Source organism: Podarcis tiliguerta, assembly GCF_965153285.1.
Source record: "Podarcis tiliguerta genome assembly, chromosome: 5".
NCBI lineage: Eukaryota > Metazoa > Chordata > Lepidosauria > Squamata > Lacertidae > Podarcis > Podarcis tiliguerta.
In genome coordinates this window covers 40929402-40947967 of record NC_139538.1, presented here as the reverse complement: position 1 = coordinate 40947967, position 18566 = coordinate 40929402, and the positions used below count along the sequence as shown (strand labels likewise).

The 18566-nt window shown below is 43.5% G+C and overlaps 1 protein-coding gene across 1 annotated transcript in view; it reads right to left on the bottom strand.

Moving 5' to 3' along the window:
• The window catches only part of HPSE2 (heparanase 2 (inactive)), a 112302-nt gene that overhangs the window by 81046 nt on the left and 12690 nt on the right, over nt 1–18566 (bottom strand). The window contains exon 3 of the mRNA XM_083443819.1: nt 13402–13563. Within this exon, the coding sequence (XP_083299945.1) occupies nt 13402–13563 (162 nt within the window). The remainder of the gene's footprint in view (nt 1–13401; nt 13564–18566) is intronic.

Below are 18566 nucleotides of genomic sequence, written 5' to 3'. Positions count from 1 at the left end.
CTTGGGCTATTTAAATATTTGGAATATCTCAGAGTATCTGGAGACAACAGATAAAGGCAGATCGTGCTTCAGTTGGCAAAGGAAGATATTTCTTAATCCAGCAGAGCTTTGCTATGAAGACCTGAGCCTCCTTGGATAATTCAGATAACTCTCATCAACTGATAATTTCTGATAGGAACAGGTAGACAGCTATAACAATAGAAGCCACCGAATATACATTGATATTCTGTTTACTAGGATTCAAGAGCAAGTGTACTCAAGTCTCTACAGTTTCTATGACTGTCAAGTGGAAAGCAGATAGATTTGTTCAAGTCCTGGGCAGCATGAATCTGCAAGGGTGGATTTAGGGCTGTGCGAGCAGTGCACATGCACTGGGCCCTTAGCCAAAGGGGTACTGTCTCCAAGCCCGATAAGCAAGGGTCCTGGAGCGCTCCTTCCTCTTCTCCAAAACCTAGCTAACGCTTTCCCAGATCTGGTAAGGAAGTGGGAGGGCTCCAGGACTCTGCCAGAGCCCTCATGCCTCCTTCCCAAAGCTGTCCGCCTCCCTACCTGCCTTTGGGAAGGCAGCACAAGGCTGCAGGGGTACCAAATCAAGGGTGACAGGTTGGTGAACTTCAACTTGCTGCCTTTTTTGGGAAGACACTTCCTTGTAGTATATTCCAACAAGACATTCCAAGGTGAGTTGCAGAAACTCAGTCTGGTCTGGCATGTTACTGCCATAAAAGGTGGATCAGATATGGGTCTTTTTGTGCTTCATTGATCGCCCCAATTGCTTTTGCTTCTCTCCAACTTTTTATTTTCCACTTATCTCCATATACATAAAGCAGAGTAAGGCCTGGTATTGGAAGCTGCCTTCCCTTGGCAACTGGTTGTGATCCTGCAGGAAAGCGCTGATAGGGTTCTTTCATTACCTATAGCTTATGGAGGGAGGAGGCAGTATTCTTTCTAGGAGGTGCTAAAATATGGCCTGGGCAGAATCTAGACCTGGGTGGAGTCTAAAGAATGACTGAAGGCAATTTGTTGATTTCCTTGTCAGTAAAAAAAAAAAAAAAAAGCACACCAACTACCAAACATCTGGAAAGGGTGAGTTCTTGTTCCAACCCACATGTAAATTTTGTTTTAAAACAGACTTAGAAAGGTCTCTTGCTTCTGCCTTTGCTATTTAAGGCCAAAGAACTTTGACACTTGTTTTGAATAACAAAGAATATGCAGACTGAGCATCTGTACAACTTAGCCCTTTAGACACAATAAGAACAGTTCACCCAGCGGAAAAACTCTTTTCCTCCTTCCACTCCCCAAATTATCAGGCAAGCAGATATAGCACAAAATGCAGCCAAATTTGGATTCATGGTTTTAGGGCTCAAATCAGAAAGAGGTGAATCTGAAAAAGCATAGAATTTCCACAAGGATTCACCTCCTTCCAATCAGAAAAACTGTGGAAGCTCAATAGTTTTCTGGATACCTACTCGCCCACTCTCTGCTCATTAAGGTAATCACTCTCTCTCACATACACCCTCATTCTTTTTAAACCCAGTGCCTCATTGTCACACTGAAACACAGTGGAACACTGCCTGAAGAGTCCACCATTAAATAAACTATTGATGTTCTTCTAGAATTCTCCCAGGGCTCTCGCGTCATTGCTGCTTTTGAGGCATCTAATCAGCTGTTTCCTCACTGAATGCTCAGAGATCCAGCAGCCCTTCAAGGAGAAGGAAGAGGCCTGGACCACCCAGCCTCTCAAACTAGCCATGGAGGCAGCTTGTACAGTTCCCTTGTTAGGAAAAGTTTTGGACTCAACGTGATTCTTTGCATATCCAAATGAAAACATTTTACTCTGCTCCCCCACCCGCCATTTGCTTCTTCCAAATTATCCAGTTGGGCTGGCTCAGATGTATCAGCTCTCTTTTTCACACGTGCACAAACAGTGACATTGTCATAGGAGACAAGTGAAGACTGAATCGAAGGGCTAAAAACCAGATGTTTCCCCATCTTCCTGTGCAGAGCCATATTTTATCTATGGCTCTTCCCTGAATTTATAGCCAATGAAGAGATGTTACTACATTAGCTCATGGAGGGGGTGGATGATAAAACAAGAGAGGAAGAGCCAGACAAGGCCCGGAGAAGCTATCCAGAGCGCTGCAATCGGAGAAGCGTGACGAATGGGCAGTGTGGCTGCCGCGGGCTCCAGCAGAAAGGCAGATTGGCTGGCTAGGAGTGATTGGCCACAGCTGGAGGCAGCGTTTTACACACACACACAGCCCATCTGGAGCTCCTTAAAAGAGCTTCCCCAGGTGATCCGGTTTAGGGAGTGCCCAGCAGAAGGAAGAAAAGGGGTAACTGAGCATCTCAGACGGATCCATCCCCCGTGCCCCCTAATTACTTAATGGAGGGTTGTTGGAATCTGCTTTAACTTCTCCCTTCAAAGCTGCTCCTCTTGCTTCCTTGCCAATGGGTTTGCATTTCACTCCGAAAAGGAGTCTCCCCACCCGTTCTGTTTCTTCTGGGTAATTCAATAGCTGCAGTTCCTGGCGTGATGACCCAGCTGTGCTGGAAGGAGCAAAGGTGACCTACCTCTGAAGCCCATTTCTCTCTAAATGTTACTCAACTACTCTTCTGTCCAGTGTGAATTGCCAGTCACAGCCTGTAGTACATTAGTAGGAAAAAGCATTTCATGCAGCGCTATAATATCATGAAAGCAGTGGTGGTAGCATCCAGAATTCATGCAAATGTTACTTACAAGATCACAACCATATATATTATTAATTTGTCCCTACCATAGAGATCAATCAGAAGTTGAGTATGCCAAATACCAACCACAGCTCTAGTCTATAAAAAGTCATATTGATCTGTCCCAATTAGTGTGACCTACTTAAGCTTCCATAATTGCAAAGCCCTGTGCTCCTCAGGACATTACTGGAACAATAATGCACACTAATAGGTGCACATGCAATAGGAAGTTAGAACATCAGGACTATGAGTCTTGTCCTGGCTAAAAGATGAATTTCTAAAAAATGTCAAGGCTATAATTACATATGGTTGTCTATTTTTTTTGAAATTCACTGTGCAACCGCCTGCAAATCCTATGCCATCTTGAGTTCATCAGAGAAGAAAGGGGTGGGGGAACATAAATAAAATAAAATGGGCTGTAGCCCTTAGCAGCCACTAAGTCAGGATCTCATTTGGAACTGGCCAAAACAGAAGAGCAAGAGGAGCTGTAGAAAAGGAATGGCTAGACAGATGGGGAAGTGGTTTGGAGTCAAGCAAAGCACTGGAGTCAGACTGTATTCCTAGCAGCAGGTAGCGCCCCCACCAGTTATAGTAACCCCTGTGGCCACTTGAATGATAATCCAGATGCAAACTCACCCACTGTTCCTTCTTCCTTTGCTTTTCCTTCTAAACTGTGCAGGAATCCCGACAATGAAGAATTGATCTGTCATCAGAAACATGTCCCTCAAGACCCGGATGAAAGAATGAGCAATGACCCCATCAGCACCATGACCACAGCATTCCTTCCCACTCTCCTTCCTCACAGGAACTCCAGCAGCTTACATATACCGTTGCACAGAGCTGTTGTATAGCAGTTAACTATCTCACCCCTTGAACAAAATCCTACCTTAAAATTGGCTAAGAGAGCTCTGTGGGTGATAGCCCTTTGAGGGTAAAGTTTTAACTACAAGGTTTTTCAGACATGCTGTCTAGGAAATATGGTCTACTGATCTCAGTGGGGTTTATTCTGAGTGAGCATTCCTACTAGGGCTAAGCAAAAAGGGAAGTATTCTGAGTACCTGCCCAACAGATCTGGCACATCTTGTATTTCCTGGAGGTTCTGCAAAGCTTGAGCATTTTCATAATGCAAAATAAAACCATTTCATATGCACTAATATGGAGGTGTTGTGTTGTTGAGCAGAATCAGGATGGGGTATGCAAAGATGCCTTCAGCCATTGCAAATACCATGAAGAAATTAGAGCTGGCATATGCCTAGATCCAGACTCCCACGTCCAGAATAGAAGGCAGCGTTTTGTTTTATTTGTGTGTTTATTTACGAGTACAACCCACTTTACTAACATGAGTCAATCAGGGCTGCTTACAGACAATAATTAAAACATGTGATCATACCATTTGTTTTTCAGCTCAAGGAACATGAGGGTAGTGGTGGTTAAATCATTGTCTGCCTAAAATAAACACTTTAAAATGCAAATATAAGTAGCCTACATGAAAAGGAAAAAAACTTCAAGAAAAATACATTCCAAGTATATCAGTAAATTGATTCAGTTTAAATTGAGATAGTAACATAATTATCGTAAAGGTAAAGGGACCCCTGACCATTAGGTCCAGTCATGGCTGACTCTGGGGTTGCGGCGCTCCTCTCGCTTTATTGGCTGAGGGAGCCGGCGTACAGCTTCCAGGTCATGTGGCCAGCATGACTAAGCCGCTTCTGGCGAACCAGAGCAGCGCACGGAAACGCCGTTTACCTTCCCGCCGGAGCGGTACCTATTTATCTACTTGCACTCTGACGTGCTTTTGAACTGCTAGGTGGGCAGGAGATAATTATCATAGCTGGAGTGTAATCCAGAATCTCTTATACATTTGGGCTACTTGTTTTCATTTAAGAAAAGAAAATGCCCCGTCCAAGTAAAGGAGCTTGCACATCGCATCCAAGCGCAAAGTGTATCCTTTCCCAGGTAAAAAAGGAATGATCCCACGTGCACAGAGCTTTGGATCATATATTTAAGCACAAGTGCTGCACATGAGCTCAAAACGAGGGTCTAGTTTTTGTCACCCAAACATTTTGCCCACAGAGCAGCTTGAAGTGAAGCCTCTCAAATGATACTGGCAGGCACAGTGTTTCCCTCACAAAGCAGCAGAGACAAGATAAGTCCTTTTATCAACTCTGAAAGATCTCAAGGCTCTTTTGGAATCTTAACCCAGCAGCTCTGTTGGAAAGGAATACTTTATTCAGACAGGCAAATGACGACAAATGTCTTAAAGACAAACGTCAAAGGAAAAGGACAGGTGACAGTGGTACCGGTTATGTAATGCTTAAAGAAGGTTCAAATCAGGTTCCAAGCATAATCTCAATGACACTTTTAAGGGCCCTGTAAAGTTGGCCAGAATTTTTATCCGAGGCCAAAAGAGAGAACTTTCTCCCTCAGAATTCTTGGCCATTGGAATCTGGATGTCCTACTTGTACAGTTTAATAAAAGTTGCCTGCAACAGAGTTCTTCTTCATTTTTTTAAAAAAACATTTTATATACCACCTTCCATTTAAAAAGTTCAAGGCAGATCATGACAATATAAAATACAATTCACCCAGACCACTATGAATTCTGCAGGATCCAATAGCAGATAGAGGGGCTCTGGCAGTTGTTCCTGAAATGCCCTGCTATGACATCAGTACATATAAGCCAATGATAAGAGAGGTAAAGAGATGAGAAGCAAAGGGACCAGAGACGAAGGGAGAGAGTACATGTGCACACCAGTCAGCGGAAAAGGAGGGAGAACCCGTGGAGGTTTCAAAATATGCTTGAACATTCTTTTTTCAGTGTTGTTCCTGTGAGGCACTATACCTGTGACATGTTCACATGAAATTGATGAAGACAACAACCATGACCTGTGAACATGTTGGTTCTGCGTCATTCCAATATAAGAGGGAAATTGATAGATGGAGAGTTTAACCATTTTTAACTAAACAAAATGATTTATTTATTTTTTGTTTAGATATGTCCAGTACTATGCACAGTGTAATAAACAAAATCTATCACTTCTATCTCTTTGCACATACAGCTAATGATTTGCATCAGTGAATGAGCCATTCCAGACTAATAACTGCAAAGAGGATAATATTGCCTGATTGTCAACTCAAACACAATACTTTTCAATGTTGACTGGTCACACACACCCCGGCGTCACTGAGCATTAATGATAAAGTGATATATGTACATGTGTAAGTCACATCTAAGTGGATGTATCGCTATCAAAGATTGATTAGAGAAAGGGATATACTGGGGCAGGTTTTAGATTCATGCTGCCAATCATTAGCTTCTTCAAAGTGGAGGAGACAGAATACTTTACAGTGTATAAGATGTACAGTGGTACCTCAGGTTAAGTACTTAATTCGTTCCAGAGGTCTGTACTTAACCTGAAACTGTTCTTAACCTGAAGCACCACTTTAGTTAATGGGGCCTCCTGCTGTCGCCGCGCTGCTGGAGCACGATTTCTGTTCTCATCCTGAAGCAAAGTTCTTAACCTGAAGCACTATTTCTGGGTTAGCGGAGTCTGTAACCTGAAGCGTATGTAACCCGAGGTACCACTGTATACATATAAGTCAATCTGATGTTAGGACAGAATCTCCGTATACCCTCTAACCCAGGGGATGTTCCCTGATACATAAGAAATTAGGAATGTGAATATCTCACTGGCTATTATTTCTATTCATCTCGGCCCATTTTAAAGTTAGATGGCTGAAGGTGCCTTTTTAAAATAAGTAAAGTGCTTCTACAGAGATTGCACAGTGCTTTACTGAACACTGGAAAAAATTAGGCCACTGCTATGCCTGACACAAAGCTCAGCTATCCAGTCTGTCCTGCTCCCTAACAATGTGCCAGTTCAGCTAATTGAAGTCAAATAACTTTCTAAAGGAAGTTGGAAGGCACTAATTAAAATCTGGTCTCTTGTGAATGGAAGCTTTGGCAAAACTGGATTTATTTCCATTTGACATTTCAATATTATTTTCCCCTTCAGCAGAGCTAGGCATGGTTGGCATGTGCAACTATGCTGATGTTTGCAAGACATTTGGTGAAAGTATACTTACATAAACAGGGGCAAGCTCTTTGTCTGTTAGTCAACGTGACTATGTTTACAGACAGTGGCACTAGAGTCTGCTGCAGTAAAAGAAGATACAGTCATACCTCATGTTACAGCTGCTTCAGGTTACATGTTTTCGGGTTGCAGACCGTGGGAAATCCAGAAGTACCGGAACGGGTTACTTCCGGGTTTTGCCGCTCACACATGCACAGAAGCACCAGAAGCGCCAGACGCGCCGCTCACACATGCACAGAAGCGCACAGAAGCGCCTGCGCAGATGCGGTGCTTCAGGATGCGAACGCTTTGGGTTGCAGACGGGCCTCCGTCACGGATTACGTCCGCAACCCGAGGTTCCACTGTAGAACAGGAATAACGTCCTTTGTGTTGGCTCCCCATCCATCCTCTTCCCAATATGAACCATGGAAGAGCAGCACTTAAGAGCTGAGCCACACTGCATGCATGGAGGATAATTCCATATAAAAGCTTTTTCTCACAGGGAAAGCCGTAAGACTATGAGATATTTGCAGTGACAGCAAGTGTTACGTAGTAATAGAAAGATCTTGGTTGGTTCCTTCAGTTTCTCATTTTTTCAGTCTTAAATTCAGTTCTCCACATTTCTGCAGCAATTTGAAAATTTTCTCTTAAAAAATCCACATGAGAATTCTTCAGCACTTTTGTGCAAATTTCTCCTAGCGAACACATTTTTGTACACAATTTTGACTAATTTATGCAAGCAACTTCTCCCAGTACAATGCATTTTGGTATATTATTTTCACTTATATATTCATTTTCATGGACATTTTTGCCTAATATATGCATTTCTGTAAGCAGTACTTAGTTGGTTAGTTGGAGAACTGCATCACAGCATTCAGTCAAGCACAAATTTTCAAGGATGGCTATGTTTTGATAAATCTGGCTTTAAATGCACACTGAATTCTTCTCCCATGCTTAGTGTTAGGCAAGGGCTTTGCAGAGTACATGGCCAGCCTGAGGCCTGACAGGTCAGCCGTGTTTTCACTCACCACAGCAGGCACTCCTAGTTGCAGGATGTTGGGATGGTAGCAGCAGCAGCACCACATCTGGCTGCCATTAATGAGCCTGCAGTCAGGTCATGTCCTTTCTGGCAGTAAATTCCTCCTCGGGGCAGCCCCAACAGAAGCCCTGCAGGGTCTCCTAGGCTCTTGCCTTCAAGACGAGCAGAGAAATGCTCATTTTGCCCTTCTCAAGGAAGTGATTAGTTAAATCAGCATGAGGCTTCCAATCCAGGCACAGAGCCGGATGTCTGCACACATGGGGCCAAGAGTCACGTGCTGGGGGAGTGTTTCATATCCACAGTCTAAGCCCCAAGAAGTAATTTGTCCCTTCAAGCATGATAAATGCTGGGGCCACAAAACAAATTTGAGCTGCTTATTCATATGCTTTTGCTGACTAATCCATTAATTGATTAAATCTAAATAAATAAGCATGTCACTTCTTTGTTGCTTCTCTGACACAGTGATGTATGTTGACATAACTCATAGTATAAAAAGCAAATGTTACCATCCTTTGTTAGAACAGGCACCTTTAATATTTTCTTGTACATTCCCTATTATGGTAACATACCAGAAATAAAATAGCCTCAAAAATGAACAAAACTTAACCAAAACTGGCACAAGATTCCCCACCACCAATTAAGGCACAAGATTCCCCACCACCAATTAATTCACAATTAATCAGTAACTAATCTACAGATGAAACCTTGCAGTCCCAATTAATATAGTTCTGGAAGTGATTGCAACTCCCCCTATGGAAAGCAAAAACAGGGTCAATGTTAATCTTTCCACAGCCAGCCACAGAAAGGATGTACATTTTAGCACAACCTCTGACTGTTGCATGCCTCCTTTGCCTCACACACCAAGGGCAGGTGGCCCCCAGACGTTTCTCTATGAAAGGAATGCGGCCCTCAGGCTGAAAAAGCTTCCACATCCTTGAAGTAGAAGGAAATTTCCCTGCCCTGTGGTGCTACATTGAGTCATATTTCATTGTTCCATATTTCATTGTTCCACCTGCACTTCCTCACCCTTGGTCACAACTGTAGGGTAAGCACACATGGTTCTGCCATTGGTGGCGGCAAGTCTCATACTCAGTTTACAGTATTTGATAAACTTGAAATATGTTACTAGTGCACTTGAAAATTTGTTTGAAGTGGGGGATATAAGCACTGAAAATAAATATAAGTGGCCTCTGCTAGGTCCCAGTTGAGGTGATGTTTTCATCCCAGAATGGCTTTCTCAGACACTCACTCACAAGCAAAACTGGCTCTGCTGCATTCCAAATAGGACACTGTCCAAACAGCCAAGTTTCAGAAATTGGCAGAGGACCAGCACTGGGGCACCTAACTTGGGAGAGAAGTGAGGGCCAATTCACATGGCCCACAATCATTCCTAGGCCTGTGGCAGGTTCAAAACACATTACACTAGGCCACACAGCAAGATGAGAATCTAAATTACTTTATTTCATGGCCATATCATTCTCGCTGTTGGTGTATGATAAGGAAAATGGAGTGTGGGAAAAGCAGTCTGTCATCTGCTGAAAGGTGATCAAGCCATAGTCAAATAAAAGCTGCACACTGAAGGCTGATTTTCTGTCAGAAACTGATCCAAAGCCTTTAGTATAGGTACAAACGCAGCCATTTCACAGATATCTACCTCTTATCTTTGCTCTTCTGTTTAGCCATATGGCAAGGCAGGGTAGTTGGAAAGGATAACAAAACACATTTTAACTACTGTAGCTTGTTATTTTCTCTGGAATATCAGGAAGATGCCATTTGTGAAAGAGGTTGAGCTTCATGCTCAGAGGCAGCTGTGTAGTCTACGTTCATCTGGTGGCAAAACAAGGCTTGATAAAGAAAGTGGTGACGCTGTGAATGTCCTGGGGTTCCTCCAGGCATCCTTTTAATTGTGCATTCACGATTATTTGTGCTCATGATGCTTTTCGGGTGGCCACACATGGCCCCACTTTCAATACTGTTTGCACCTGCGAATGTTTTGGAGAGGTGATACCGGTTCGCCCCTGGTCAGTGGCTATCCTGTAATTTCCTGCCGAAACCCTGTAACTTTTTATACCACAAGTGTTCTGGTTTATTTTTGTCCCCCTTTTGTTGCACTATAGTCACTCTGGGCAGCAATAATGTGGTAGCATTGAGGGGAAATCACAGAACATACTAAAGCAGAATAAACCCACCAATAAGGCAATATTTTTGTGTGAAGAAGAACACACCATGCTGGAGGGGCCCCTTGACACTTGTACAGTTTACTCCCTACACCTCACTCTGCCCCAGAAAACCCCTGCCTGATGCATTTTTCTCCTGCAAGTATTTGTCCTCTGATGCTGAAGGAGCAGGTGCAATTGCCCCCTCAGCCAGTCATCTCATCCCATCCCATACACACAACCAAAATGATAGAATCCATCATAGGAAAGAGAAATATTTACATGGCTCTGTCTAGTTATATGTAAATATTATGTTCTACCCACTAAGAACACAGAGCTAAGTTACATTTATGAAATGAGAGATTAAACCTCCTAACAATTATCAGGCTACATCGATTTCACCCAAGGAGGCTGCGTGCAGCCCTGCCACTTGAAAGACGTTTTGCCTCACAGAGGCACCTGGAGCCGAAGTCTTCCACCCTCCCAACATAAACACACTTTAAAAGGCCAAGAGACTGCAATAACCGGGTGCCCCCTCGGGCGCTAGGTCCCAGGCAAAAATGCAAGCAATGCCCTAGGCCTCTTTGAAACTGCCGTGCAGACTAGCACAGGAGGGGAAGACCCTCCTTTCTGGGGGAAGTTTGTTTACTGGAGAGTAAGCAAGTTGTCAGGGGAGATTCCAAGAGCTCAAGTGGGAATAAACAGCTGAGGGGATTATGTTACACAAAATGATAAATGGCTTGAAGGGATCCTGCCCAAACATCATGCAGGCACAAGTCTGGGGATCTGTCACAGCTAGGTGTCTTCTCAAGAGACTGGGAAAGCCTCCAGCCCTGGATGCCTCCTGTTTTCTCCCCACAAAGCGTGGGGCGCTGTCATGTTCAAAAGGCTGACATAGATGTTCATGTCACACAAACTCAGCATCCATCCAAAAACCTTGGGAACTAGGGATTCTTTTTAAACCTGGGCCTCGTTTCTGGTGAAAACCTGGGCACTTCTTGGTGGGGCTTTCCGCTGCCACCCACTGGCCAGAGGTGGGAGAACTAGATCCTTCTCTCCTGTCCTCCCACTAGCCAGGCAGGACATTTACGAGTGCCCTGCAGCTCTCCCCACTACCTCACAGCCTGTCAGTCATTCCAGGACCCATTTCATGGATAATTCAAACAACACCCGTAATAGAAACAGCCACTCGGCTCCATCTGGACCATTATCTCTTTTATATTTGCTCTTTAATATTTACTGGGTTCACACAAAGTGCATGTGCTGCTTTGGTTTCAAGGACACCAAATTTAGTAATTGCTGCATCCCTTCTACTAAAGCAAGTGAGGGCAGGGAGAGGGGGAAAAGCTTGAAATCCTTGCACGGCTATTTTGAGGAGTGCTAAAGAGCTACAAAAAGACTTGGGTTGCTTGTTAGGGCAGAGGCCCAGGGTGAAAGTCGTCAGACAATTTCTGCTAGGCCTGCTAACGTTCCTCTCAACCAAGTGCATCTTAGAGGAAGGCAGTAGTAGCTGTTGCCTCTTGAAGAACAGCATCCCAGGGCTACATCTCTCATAAAAACTGCAGCCCCCCACCAGATTTATTTATTTATTTTCAAATAAAGGGGAGCTTACTTCACAGGTGGCCAAACGCTCGTCTGAAGGCTGGCTGCACCCAGCAACGTAGCTAGCTACTGGCACCTAGAGATGGGCAAAACTGTCAATTTTGGTCTCTCGTTTTTCCAGTCTCAAGTTCACCTCTTGGCATTTACATATCAGCTTGCAGTTTTTAAAAAAAGGTTCTCACAAAAAAAGGATCAACATGTTAATGTGAGCTTCTCATATGCACAGTTTTGTGTGTAATTTTGCATAACAGACATATTTTTGCAACCAGTTTTCTCTAACAAATAAAAATGCAGCATTTTAGAGAAAACTGGTTGCAAAACTATGTCTGTTACACAAAATTACACACAAAACTGTGCATATGAGAAGCTCACATTTTCACTGACATATGCATTTTTAGACATGCCTCTCCCTAATGTGCATATTTTAATACACATTATACGAATGGAGAACTTCATTGCAAAATTTGGCAAAGCGAAAATTCCAATGGGCAGTTGGTTCATAAGTTCAAGTATTATTTAAGGAAGTACAAATTAGGTAGCTTGTCATTAAGATTTCTCTCCCATCTCTACTGGTAACTCGATCATATTTTAATCAATGTGTGTGCGGTAAAAAGCTTGCCTTTAGTTTTTTGTTGTGATAGTTTGTTCTCTGAATGATACGCCTCTCTTTGGCTTTGAATGTGGAAAGGTCAAATCTGAGTCATATACCTTTCTGGTCCCCAGATCACTATCTGAAGTATAGAGTGGCCCTTCCAGAGAAGATGACTGCCCCTGGTTTATGCCTAGGATGTGTAATAAGAGATATTTAAATTGAGGCAGAAACCTAAGATGAGTCAGGAATATGACATATAAAGAGGTGCTGCCAGATTAACAATGATATATCTTCCTACTCACTACCAAGTCCAATTCAATTTGTTGGTGCCAACCTTTAAAGCCCTAAATGGTTTGGGACCCAAATACCTGAAGGCAAGCCTCTCCTTGGTGGTGCCCCATTTGTGGAATGTCCTCCCATTACATACCCAAGTGGCACAGACATTGATATCATTTCTGCACCATATTAAAACTTACCTGTTCACTCAGGAATTTTAAATGTTTGTAAGGGAATGGTTGTTTTAGCCTATACTGCCCTTTCATTGTTGCCCCATGTGTATGTATTTTTATGGGCTTATCTATTGTTCATGTATAAATTCAGTTGTTTAATGTCATACCCTGCTGCCCTGGTATCAGTTCTGATGAAGGGTAGGCTATATACACATATTTTTAAATAAATAAATACTCATGGAACAGCTATTTTTCACTTCATTTTAAAGGGCATGTGCTAATCATTTTTCTTGTTGTTCTGGCTGCATCAAAACGCTGCTCAAAGTCACAGATCACCTCTTGCTGCTTAAATCAAATCCAGGAGTCTGTCTGTGTCCCAAGAAGCTGTTAAGCAACCCAACCCATTATTGCTGTTACATGAGACTATCAGATAGAAGAATGAACACACTGTGGGTTTTCCTAGTATTTATTCCCCTTCTCTGACTTCTATCTTATTGGGCACAGATTTTGGTTTATGTGTAACACGGTCAGATTGTCGCTCTCTCTTGCATTCTGAAATTGGCAACATCCAAGTTGCCAGCAAAGTGAGGAGACACACTCTAGATTACATTTTAATTTGTGTAACATTTCCTGCCGACTGTGAGCTGCCATGGCTCAGGAGCCACCTGCTTTCTCTTCTCACCATGAAACAAGCAGCAATTTGTCCTACCAGAGTCTCAGCAATGAGGGCAGATCCTTGGCTCATGATGGCCTTGCAACCTTACCTGTTAGTGTGAGATTGGTGTAAGTGTTGGAAAACTGCTCCTTGAGGAGAACCAGGTGCATCTGAGCTGCCTTTTCCCTCTGTAGCTCCAACATGATGTCTGGGTGCTGGGCAATCTTGCAGCCTTTCTGTTTATCCAAGGCAATATCACTGCGAATGATGTCTGTGGTATAAAAGAACAAAAGGCTCAACAAAAAACTCACAACTTTCAGTCCTTAGCAAAAGTCTCTACTCTTTAAGTTGAAACCAGACAAACTTGCCTGATGGGCAATGCATTCCCACCTGACCCTTGCAGGTCTGTGCTTCCTTCCAATCAATCTTCCTCAGCATCTCATGTCTCTATCAGCTTCAGACCCCTGACGGCCAGCATTTTCATTCACCATTCATGCCTTCTTTCTAATGAGAAGTTTTGCTTGGGCCAAGCCTGCACAAGTTCTGAGTCACCAAGCCAAACACAGCAGCACATGGCCATTGACAACCTCATGTTTTTGCACCATGGCAGAACCTCACAACATCAGTCATACCAACAGGGGCTTAGTCATGTACACATCTCCCAGTGGGATTCATGCTATAGCCAGCCAACAGAGTCTTGCTGCTGCTGCTGCTGCTGCTAAACAAAAACCAGAGTAATGTAAGAGTTATGTAAGAGTATAAATGGCTAGAAATCTTACATTTTAAAACACAGAAACTGGTGGGAGAGTATTTCAATCGCCCTGAGATATTTTGATGAAGGGAAGCGTGTGTGTATGTGTGTGTGAGAGAGAGAGAGAGAGAGAGAGAGAGAGAGAGAGAGAGAGAGAGAGAGATTTGCCAAGGCACTTCAGATACAACTGAAGAATAAGGCTGCCTGCAGCATAAAACTACTGAACTAGAGTTTATTAGCGAATTTGGGCTGAGATGGTGCATTTAGGTGTTCCATTGACATAATAATGAAAAGCATGTTAACATGAGATGTACTGTTATAAATGGGTCGCTTTGTTGTTAGCGTGTATACATTTGACTCTGCCTAGAAATGTAAAAGACCTATTGATACCTTTTGCATTTTGGTTCTAGTATTAAAATATTTCCCCCTCTGTTCAGGTCTGTGTGTGTCTCTGTGTGTGTATCTACCAAGTGAGGAAGTGGGCCCTAGTTACCTGAAAGCTTAGGCCATGATAATTTCTTAGGCTGCAGAGTGCCACAGGATTCTGTTGGTTCTGCTGCAGTAGGCTAATATGGCTACCTGCCTTGACTTATAAATGGGAAATAGAACAGGATGACCCCTGCAGGACATCACAGGAAAGGTATCAGTGAATAGATGAGCAGCTTCCCATCAGCATTCCAGAGACCTTGCAGGACTAAGTGGAATCACTCAAGAGTGGTCTCACAACTTCCTATTAGGTTATATAGTCATCATGTCACAAACACTTCATGATCAATACTTGTAAAAGACCACAAATGGAATAAAAGAGTGCCTGTCAAGCTGCAAGAATTTATGACCAAATGCCAATCAGTGCTGTCTCAGTCCCATGCTCAGAACAAAAGTCACAGACTGGAGGCTATCTGAAGGCAAGGTTTCTATGCGCAGCTAAGGTTTTGCCAACAGCCATATTTTTACATTCTTCCCGGAATAATTAACAGCCGCTGATGAACCTCTCAATGCTACCAGCTAGCCTGCTCAGGAAGAGAATTTAATGGCAGGCAGCCGGCTACCCACCACCAGTGAGTGAGAGGACCTCCTCCCTGCAATGATAGATGGCAATTTAAAAACATTCCCTTATTTGGTGCACCATGGTCAGCCCTTTCTTAAAAAATGATAATTTCTGGGCATGCCTTCATAAGGTGACATCAGGCTGCTGAAATAGAGGTGGCCCTGAAACAGCTGTACAAACTTGTTGATTGACTCTGCAGATTAAAATTATGTTTTATGCCAGCCCTCATTCTGCGTGCGTGAACCCAAAACCAGCACAATTCACATTATGCATGAAGGGCATCACTTTTACACACACACTCCTTATTCATCTGCTCATGAAGTTAAGAGAAGAGAGGGAACAAAAATCATGTGGTCTAGTTGCTAGGCAACTAGCTGAGATATTTTTCTGCCTTCCTCCTTGCCTCACCCAGTATCATTTAATCCTTTAAGTTTCATGTAAATAAACAGATATGACCAGGGAATATAGAACAGCACACATATTCTAGTGTACAGCGGAACCTCATGTTACGTACCATCCTCCTTACAAATGCTTCGGGTTACGAGCTCCACAAACCCGGAAGTTGATGTTCCTGGTTGCAAACTTTGCCCAGGGATGTGAGCGGAAGTCACACACCAGCGGCGCAGTGGCAGTGGAAGAAGCCGTTAGCGAAAGCACACCTCATGTTAAGAACGGTTTCAGGTTACAAATGGACCTCCAGAACGAATTAAGTTCGTAACCGGAGGTACCACTGTATCTATAAATCATGCAAGATAAATGTGTAGCTGAGTCAGACTGAAGTGTCCACTTCAAGTATCTGATTATGGGTGTCATGAAAGGCCACCAAATTGAGATAGATGAGAGAGAGAGATTAGATAGATAGATAGATAGATAGATAGATAGATAGATAGATAACACATTACTGCCAGCTATGGGAAGAGACACCTGTGACAATTTCTGCCTCGGGTGCCAAAATAACTTGACCAGCTTTTGGTACTCTGCTCATCGACTTATAGAGGGCACCATTTGTTGCTCCATTTCAAGTGGCTGCTCCTGTTCCTTGTTTACCTTCAGCATACCCAGTAGAAAACCTGTAAGATAGGCTGATTATCATTCCCATTTCACAAAATTAAGACTCGGGAGCACTGTCTGACCCAGTCTTTCTCAACCTTGGGTCCCCAGATGTTGTTGAACTACTACTTCCACCATCCCTCACCACTTGCCCTGCTAGCTAAGAATGATGGGAGTTGTAGTCCAACAATATCTGGGGACCCAAGGTTGAGAAAGGCGTGCCTAACTAAGTTGAGTCCAGTCTATATTTTCTTTTAAAATAAAAGTTATATTCAATTCTAATGGTGGACCCATTTCAGGGAAGACAATTGGAATGCTGCAGTAACTAAGCATACATATAACCAGGGAGCCAGGAAATCCTTGGTTCAAATCTCAGCTCAGCTCATTTGGTAGCCAAGTTCAGAAGTTCAGAATAAGAGTTTGGACTTGATATCCTGCCTTTCACTCCCCTTAAGGAATCTCAAAGTGGCCAACAATCTCCTTTGGAGAATGTTAGCCGCTTTGAGACTCCTTCGGGTAGTGATAAAGCGGGATATCAAATCCAAACTCTTCTTCTTTCCCTTCCTCCTCCACAACAAACACTCTGTGAGGTGAGTGAGGCTGAGAGACTTCGGAGAAGTGTGAGTAGCCCAAGGTCACCCAGCATGAGGGGGGGGGAGCGAGCCCGGTTCACCAGATTACGAGTCCACCACTCTTAACCACTACACCATGCTGGCTCAGACACAACAGGAAGCCACAGTTTCCTATTATGTGAACGAGCTGCAACAAGTCTCAGGCTGGTGCCGCTTACCTTTTCATGCATCAGAGAAGGAGACAGGAAGCATCCACTTCTGGCTTTAAACTGACCCCAATCTTCCATGATATTTGAATACAAGGATCTGTGGTTTGTTTAAGCCAGGGATAGGAACCAGTGGCCCATGGGCTGGAACCAGCCTACAGAGACCTCTGTAGGTGCCACTACCCAATATGTTGGTGGTGGCATCAAGCAAATCAAGCAGTGCTGATGCTGTCACCACATCCCTTCAGGAGCAATTTCACTTACTTACTTAAAATTCAATTATTCAACCATATAAATACAATGTTCACAAATTCCAAATAATATAAATTTCTTAATTATTTAAATTAATAGTTAAGCATTAGTCTGAATACAACAATCTGCTTATGTTACTGAAATTTTCCATATCCATAAATAAACACCAATATGCTATAAAACTGTATTGTTCCTATAATAGTTTTTTTTATTATCAAAATAATCCATCCTGCCAACTCCTCCTAGGTTTTTTCCCTTTCTTTAATCCAATAAGTTAACTTTCCTGATTTCCCAACATTTGATTCCCAACATTTGATATCATTATTGTTGGGGCTTCTCCACCCCCCTTACCCCACCCCCCCATTCTGAGCAATTATAATTATGACTGCAAAAAGAGGGAAAAGGTTATTATTTTTATTTATTGGATTTATAGCTCACAATTCCTCCCAAGGAGGGTAAAAGCCAGCTGAGATGGTAGAAGGAAGGAACTAGGAAGAAGAAATATAGGGGGGAACAGAATATGAAGCTGGATAAGGAAAAGGACATAAAAACCCCACCCACTTTGTCTGCTCTCATCCCATCATTTTAACGAGTTAAAACTACCTAACTGAGGAAACCAGACTCTTAGCTGGTTTGCCCTTTAGCCCAAATGTGTGCATGTTTACTTGGGAATAAGTCTCACTGTTGTCAATGGGACTTACTCCCACCTAAGTGTGCAAATAGGTAAAGGTACCCCTGCCCGTACGGGCCAGTCGTGTCCGACTCTAGGGTTGTGCGCCCATCTCACTTAAGAGGCCGGGGGCCAGCGCTGTCCGGAGACACTTCCGGGTCATGTGGCCAGCGTGACGAAGCTGCTCTGGCGAGCCAGCACCAGCGCAGCACACGGAAACGCCATTTACCTTCCCGCTATAAAGCAGTACCTATTTATCTACTTGCACTTAGGGGTGCTTTCAAACTGCTAGGTTGGCAGGAGCTGGGACCGAAGGACGGGAGCTCACCCCGCTGCGGGGATTCGAACCACCGACCATGCGATCGGCAAGCCCTAGGTGCTGAGGTTTTACCCACAGTGCCACCTGCGTCCCACCCGTTCTTCCAGGAAACCAGACTCTTAGCTGGTTTGCCATTTAGCCCAAATGTGTGCATGTTTACTTGGGAATAAGTCTCACTGTTGTCAATGGGACTTACTCCCACCTAAGTGTGCAAATACTGACAAAGAATTAGCCCAAGATCTCATATGAAAGATGGGGGTTGGGTTGGTGGGTTGAGCTCTGCCTAGAGCTCTTGGACTTGGTTGCAATACAGCTATGGATCACCAGGTCCTTGCTGTGAATGTTGAATCATGACTATGTGCAACCATCCTGTGTGCAGTCCTTGATACAGCAGACGGATGCAGAT